Source organism: Dromiciops gliroides, chromosome 6 (genome assembly GCF_019393635.1).
Source record: "Dromiciops gliroides isolate mDroGli1 chromosome 6, mDroGli1.pri, whole genome shotgun sequence".
NCBI lineage: Eukaryota > Metazoa > Chordata > Mammalia > Microbiotheria > Microbiotheriidae > Dromiciops > Dromiciops gliroides.
The window spans coordinates 24,536,207-24,543,554 of NC_057866.1; the positions used below are offsets into that span (position 1 = coordinate 24,536,207).

The 7,348-nt window shown below is 59.3% G+C and overlaps 1 protein-coding gene across 1 annotated transcript; it reads right to left on the bottom strand.

Moving 5' to 3' along the window:
- Positions 1-837: 837 nt before the first annotated feature.
- Positions 838-7,141, bottom strand: LARGE2 (LARGE xylosyl- and glucuronyltransferase 2). The gene is made up of 14 exons (XM_043971648.1): positions 6,988-7,141; positions 6,680-6,894; positions 5,685-5,767; positions 5,366-5,489; positions 4,493-4,664; positions 4,138-4,242; positions 3,845-3,957; positions 3,581-3,706; positions 3,319-3,474; positions 2,994-3,154; positions 2,584-2,862; positions 1,820-1,966; positions 1,540-1,735; positions 838-1,320 (listed from the first exon to the last, which is right to left on the bottom strand). The coding sequence occupies exons 1-14, from the start codon at positions 7,091-7,093 to the stop codon at positions 1,123-1,125; spliced, it is 2,181 nt and encodes a 726-aa protein (XP_043827583.1). The 5' UTR covers positions 7,094-7,141; the 3' UTR covers positions 838-1,122.
- Positions 7,142-7,348: the final 207 nt, after the last annotated feature.

Here is a 7,348-nt window from a genome sequence, read left to right on the forward strand (position 1 = left end):
GGGTTCAGAGGCCCCTGCCCTCTTTCTTTCACTCCTCTGGTTGCCTGACCTGCCCCCCCAGGCCTAAAGTCTGAACTACTTTGCCCTATGGGCACCAGGTTGGGGGGGAGGGGATGGGTGGCTCCTGGCCCAGTCCCGGCACCTCTATTCAGTCTATAAAGAAGATGGTTAAAGGCACTGGAGAAGACTCAAGAAAAGGCCTGAGAGCCGAGTTCAAGTATTTAAAGGGCTGGGGGCCAGGTCTGGGGGGGTGGGGTAATCGATGTTTCATATGGCTCCAGGGGGCAGAACCAGGATCCCGGCATTAGAGTTAGAAGGAACCTTAGAAGCTGTCTTGTCTAACCCCCTCATTTTACAGATGAGAAAACTGAGGCCCAGACTTGCCCAGGGTCACATCCTTTGACTCCAAATGCAGCCCCCTTCCCACAGTGCCTCCTGTCTCTGCCTAAAGCCCTCCAACCGGCTACAAGACCGCATGGGAGTCACTGGCCGCTGGTGGGGGACTCCTCTGGTGGAGGCTGGGTGTCCCTTCCGACTCTCAAAGCTCTGAGTCTATAATTATACTGGGGGTCTTGGTGACTCCTTTGTCCAACACACACACACACACACACACACACACATCCTTCTCTGCCTGCTTCTCTCTCTCTCTCTCTCTGTCTCTCTCTCTCTCTGTCTCTCTCTCTCTCTCTCTCTGTCTCTTTCTCTCTCTCTGTCTCTCTCTGTCTCTCTCTGTCTCTGTCTCTGTCTCTGTCTCTGTCTCTCTCTCTCTCTCCAGGGAAATCCCCAAGACCCCAAGAAACCAGGAGAAGATGTGAAAAGAATAAAAAAGAAGCTGCTTTAATTACAAAAGCTCTAGTACCTCATGGGGAGGCCAGCCCCATCGTAGCTGGTGGCAGCCAGGCTGGACAGCATGACAGCAAGAGCAGTCCCTCCCACCTTCCCAAAAGTCACAGCTCCGCTGCCGCCCCAGCCTCAGAGCCACTCAAATCACCTTAAATAACTTAAACAGAGACCCCAGCGCCCGAGGGCTCTTTCCAGTGTCTATGGGAGTGTGTAGCGAGTCCTCCCTTCCGCCCTTCCTGAGGGACCCCAAACCCTCTCCAGGCCCTAACGCAGCCCTCGTCAGAGCTGCCGCTGGGCTGTGAGGTATTTGAGGGCAGCAGCACCGTAGCGTCGGGACAGGTCTTGGTGGAATTCATCCTTGAGGGCCCGGAGGCAATGGCGGTAAGCCGGGCTGGATCGGAACCTGGAGATGTCAAGGCTGGGAGCGTGGGGCAAGTGGATGGCAAAGGCCTCCGGCAGGACCAAGAACTCGTACTCCTGTAGGGAGAGGGGGACAGTGGAGAACCCGGCCTCTGGCGTGCCCCCCACCCCTGCCCTTTGGGGATCTCCTTTGTAAAAGGAGACTAAATAATCTCTCAAGCCCATTCCAGCTCTGGCATCCCACAGGTCTAGGCTTGGTGGGGTGGGTCCGAGGGGAGGGAGGGGGCATGCCGGGCTACCTTGGGAGTTGAGTACAGAGGTTCCTCGCCCACCCACCTGTGCATCCAGCTCCATGATGTGAGCCACCTTGTTCCAGCCAAAGCCCACGAATCGGGGGTCATAGCGGGGGCAATCCCGGGGGACCACCACATAGGGCTCATAGTCAGCTGCCCACTCCACACGATAAGGAGCCTGGGCTTCCCGCCAACGGGCATAGTCCGTGGGCTCGTGCCCTCGTGGCCAAACATGGTACCTATGAGGCCCAGGAGATACTTGGGTCACACTTAGCTGTTAGAGACGGGCCAGAGGGGATGGCAGGGGAGGGGAGGGGTCCGACCTGAAGGTGTAGAGGGAGCCAGCATCCAGCAGGGACAGCAGCTCGGTCTTGGAGGTGGGGAAGCTCAGTCGATAGTGAAGGGTCTCGAAGGCTGGCACCACCAGAGCAGCTTTTCGGGTGGCCAGGCCCAGCTCCCTGATGGAGGTCCTAGAAAAGGAAAGGCTGTGAGGGGGCAGCTAGGTGGCACAGTGGATAAAGCACCGGCCCTGGATTCAGGAGGACCTGAGTTCAAATTCAACCTCAGACCCTTGACATTTACTAGCTGTGTGACCCTGGGCAAGTCACTTAACCCTCATTGCCCCCCAAAAAAGGTAGGAAAGGTTGTGAGAGGGAGGGCATCCCCCTCCCTAGGAAAGGACAGCCCTGGCAGGGCTTGGGATAGCAAACGATCTCAGTAAAGATTGGGGGACAAGATCTTCCAAGTGACAGGAAATCGCTGGTATAAAGACAAAGAGCTCAGGACTCAGAACCTTTGTGTGCCTGGGAGAGTCACTGGGAAGAAACTCAGCTTCTTCATGTAGAAAATGGCCTTCCTAGTCCCAGCCCAGCATAATCAAACCCTCCCCATAACGCATCTGAAACGCTCTTAACGGTCAAGGACTCGACACTTTCTCTTCACTTCTCACCCTTCCCTCCTGCACTCCAGGCCCCCACGGCTAACCAGACCCTTGGAATCATGAAGCCCTGGTAAAGGTCACCCCTCTCCCACCTCCTGCCCTATCTTCCCAAAGATGAGGAAGACCGGGCCAGGAAGGGGCTGGTACCTGAGGTAGTCATACAGGGAGTAGGCTGGCAGAAAGTCGATATCACTGAGGAAGACGTAGGGAGTGTGGGCCTGGCCCAGAGCCACGTTCCGAAGCAAGTTGACGGGGTAGAGGGGCCCTTCTCGGTACACGATGTGGTAGGCCACATCCCGCCGGGCGGCCAGCACCTCGGAGGCCTGCGCAAAGTGCAGGAACTGCTGGGCCTCCGAGTCCGACAGGTACAGGGCCAGGCTCATGGGGCCCGGCCAGTGGCGGCAGAGGGCCTCCAACATCTGCAGCCTTGAGGACGGCGGAGATGGTGGAAATCAGTCCCAGAGATGCATGGCCCCATCCCGTTCCCTAATCCTCTGCCCATTGCTTCCCTCCATCTCTGCCCCCATTGGGCCCCATCTTCTCCATCACCCCCTCACCGGTCCATAGAGAGCTGGGCTACCAGGGTGACATCATGGGGATGGGGACTAGGAGGTTCATAGGGCAAGAAGGTGAGGTGTACACGGTGGACAGTGAGCTGCTGCTGATGGAATTCATAGCAGGTGTCATCCTCCCCCAGCTCCACCGGAGCTTGTCTTGTCTAGGAGGAGTTGGGGAGAAAGTCCTGAGGGTGGGCCTCCCCAAGGTGGAGAGGCCTTCTCCCCTGAGGAGCTGGATCTCCCTCCCTCCTCCTTCCCCTCCCCCCAGCCCCCAGGAGGATGCCTGTCTCCCCAGTCAGGAGGTGAGGGGGAGGGAGTCCCTCACCTGGTCTGGCTCGGTCTGGGGACCACTGATGCAGCCAAAGAGCTCTCTCCGAAGCAGGTTCCCATCGTATTCCAAGAAGGTCAGGTAGAGATTTCGGAAGAATTCTACATGCTTATTCTTCACCCCAAGTTTCTTGGGTGAGTTCCAATGAATCACCTTGGGAGAGGGAAGGAGAGAACATGAGGCCCCCCCATCACCATCCAGAAGAAGATGCCCCTGGGAGGCTCCTCGCCCTACTCCCCACCATCCCCTAGGCACCCACCTTGAGGTCTGACACCTCAGAGTAGCACCGCTCAGCTCGCGTGTGGTCCGAGAGCTGCACGTTCCAGGAGCAGGGGAGGGGATACACCAGCCAAGGGTGTTGTTTGATCACAGCATTGAAAATGTCCTGAAGGGGGGACAAGCCCAGTGACACCTTGGCCCCGAGACCTTCCAGGATACTGCCCCCCATCATCAGCCCGCCCTGCTCCCCGAGGCTCTTGAATCAGGGATGCTTCCTATCCCAACCCTGGGGACCGCTCCCCACCTGGTCAGCCAGAGAAGTGGCCAGCATGGTCAGCAGCTCCCGCTCAGCGGTCAGCCTCCACATCTGCTCCCAGCCTACCTGCCTCAGCTGCTCCAGCTGCAGAAGGATCACCCCTGGGGAAGGCACTTTTTCTTGGGGATTTCCCAAAGCCCCCAGCCCTGCCCCCAACCCCATGCAGCCCCTAATAACAACAGAGGGCTCACATTTCTGTGAAGGGTGAGAATTATTCTCCCACTTTTTCACATGAGAAGACTGAGGCAGACAGAGAGGAAGGGATGTGTGGATAACCTTACCTGTGTTAAAGCCACGACCTAAGGCGGGCCAGGGCCGGTGATTCTTCCAGAGGTTCCCCAGGTACCAGTCACTCTGGTTCTCCACCAAGCCAATCACCTGCTTGTCTGAGAGGAAAAGAAGATAGGGGAGGAAATGGAGGGGGGAAGAACCACACCCCGGTGGAGCCCAGGTTTGGGGAACATTCACCTCTTCAAAGGCCGAGGGCTGGACTTCTCAAGCTTCCTTCTAGTGCTGGGTCCCAAGATACCCAACGTTATGGGGATCGGGGGTGGGGAGGCTATGGAGGAGTGCCACTGGGCACCTGGTCAGCGGGCGGGGCAGCGATAAGGGTCCTCAGGCTCCCAGGCTCCTCACCAGAGAATCGGGCAAAGACAGCCCACAGCTCAGCGATGTCAGAAGCAAAGGTGATATCAGTGTCCAGGACGATGACGCGGGGCAGGGTGGGGGGCAGCGCCCGGAGCAGGGTCAGCTTCAAGAGCCCATAGATGCCAGAATAGTGCTTATTGGGTATCCAGGCGACCTCAGGCTGCAGGGGAGGGGGATGACATGAGCCACACAAAGCTCCACTTCTCCCTCCCCACCTCTAGCCCAGAGGTCATTCTATCTTTTGGAAATCAAAGGGCATCTGCTCCAAACCCCACCGAAGGGGATCCTAGTGACAAAGCTAAGGAAGGAAAAGAGGGTCTGCCCCTCAACAAGGAGGGGAGGGCTGGAGACGAGGCTCTGGAAAACTAGACACTTCTTTTCCGAGAGTCCTGAAGAGAAAGGTTTTGGGGTCCCCTGCGGGGTTGAATTGTGTTACTCTGCTCCAGCACTGACAAGATGAGGCAGGGTACAGCAGGAAGGGCACTAGATTTGGGGGCCCCGGGTGGGAACGCCCTCTCTGCTGCAGGTGACCACCAAGTCAGGCGCTCAGCCTCTCTGGGCTCAGCTCTCTGGGCTCAGCGGTCCGACAGCACTAGATGACCTCTGAGGTCCGTTTCTGCTTCTTAGTCTAGGATCCCCCTGGGATGATGTGGCCAAGGTCACCCAACGGACTAAGTAGGCATGGTCAGAACTCAAACCCAGGTGACTAACACCAAACCACTGTACCACCCTGCCCCCAAGAAATGTGGCCAGGCCCAGGCCCAGGCTGCAGGGGATGGGAAAGGAAGAGCCCCGGGTCTTGGGAGGAGGAAGAAAAAGCTGCAGGTGTTAGGGGGGAGGGGCGGGGGAAGGGCTCCCTACCTTGAGCTCCTCAGCATCGTAGAAGCTAATGAAGACAGAGGGCACCATCCAAGTGTGGAAGAGGGTTTCTAGGATGTTTCGGGCCACAGCATCCGTCACCAGATGGAAGTGCAGAGGGTTCTTCCTTGGGGAGGCAGAGGGGATTTCTGGCTGATACCTGGGGCCCCAGGTAGCTCCTACCCAACTCCTGCCCAACCCTACTTGTTCTAGTCTCAGCCCCCAGGCTTCTGGGAGGAAGTCGACTTGTAAACCTTAACAGCATGGAGTTGCTCCCATTATTGTTACCGGCAGGGGTCCCAAGCCTTGGGGGGGGAGGTACCTGTGGAAGAGGATGGACTTGACCAGAGTGACCACATCCCTGCTGGAGTTGTGCCCAGCACACACAATGGCCACATGCAGAAGCTGGAAGGATGGGGATGGAAGAGGAGAGATGCACGTCAGATGCATATCTGTGTACCCCGCTTCCACCTGGTCTTTCCCACAAACCTCCCCCACTAGGGCTGAGGGGGAGGGGGACCTCAGAGGTCATCTAGTGCAAACCCCATATTTGGCCGATGAGGAAATGGGCTGGAGAGGTAGTGACTTGTTGAAGGTCACACCAGAGTCTTGGAGCCAAGATTTGGCCCAGGTCTCACACTCACACACACACACACACACACACACATGCACACACACACACACACACCTACCCCCCACCAGTGAGCACCTGCCTCTGAAAACAGAAGGGGGAATTGGGGGTGGGGTGTCACCACTTAACAAAGATGAGCTGGAGACCCCGGTGGCATATTTGGGGGGATGGCGAGACTAGTCTTAGTGACTGAGAGAAGGGGGAATAGAAAAAGGTCTTAGGGTCAAGTCTCAACTGAAAGGGCCCTTATAGGTCTGGGTCTCTGAGCCTTGTCTGTGTGCCCGCTGGTCAAGTCTGTGAACTCCTCAGAATAATGTTTTTAACTTCATCAACTATGTTGGATTCCAAAAGAAGCCTTCCCGAAGTGAGTTAAGATAAAGCTGTCATTGCCCCATCCAATTCCCAGAGCCCCTGAAATGCATCGGTGGACCCCTGAGGGTAAGGAGCCCTCCTTGGTGTGGGACAAGCCCCTGCTTTGCCCCACTAGGACGGGGGGGGGGGGGGGCAGAGGAGGCGATGATTTGGCCCCAGTCCTCGGTGCGAACTGGCTACAGGGCGGTCCGAAGCCAGGGTCTCCCCAGGCCAGGGGCCTCGGCCCGACAGGTGGGTCGGGCTGGGCCGCTAAGCCGGCCCTCTGGACCGCGTCCGCGCCCTACCATCTGCTGGGCTCCCCGGGCCGGGCTCACCTCGCACTTCTGTACTGTGGGCTGCTGCCCACAGGCCGTCCAGCCCGGGGTCGCCACGCGCTCACCACTGCGCCCCGAGGGAGGGCCCCCCGGGACCCCCCAGCGCTGGAGCTCCTCCCGAAGCTGCCGATTCTCCTCCTCCACGGCCCGAACCTGAGCGCCCAGCTCCTCGAGGGCCCCTCCGGAACAAGGCGAGGGCAGGAGCAGGCGGCCATCTGCAGGGGAGACACGGAGTCGGCGTCGGGGTCCGGGCTGGCAGAGCAGCCCCCGCCCGGCGGCCCAGCCCAGCCGGCGCTCTGACCACTCACACGCCAGGTCTCCGCTGAGCAGGTAGAGGCCGGACAGCAGCAGCAGCAGCAACAGCAGCAGCAGCAGGAGACCGGCCCTCAGCCGCCCCCGACCCCGGGGCAGCATGGCCAGCTCAGGGCGGGACGGCGCGGCCCGGGGCAGCAGGCTGCATCCTAGACCCTGCGGAGGGAGGGAGGGAAGCAGGCGCTAGCCCAGGGCTGGGGCTGTCCGATGCCGCCGCTGCGGCCGCCCCGTCGGGGCAGCCCTGGACTGTCCGCCCGCCCGGCCCTTCCGCGGGGCGCCCTCCCGCTCTCACCTGCGCCACTGGCTCCCTGTCCTGCCCGGTCCGGCCCGGCCCGCCCGGCCGCGCCAGAGATTCTT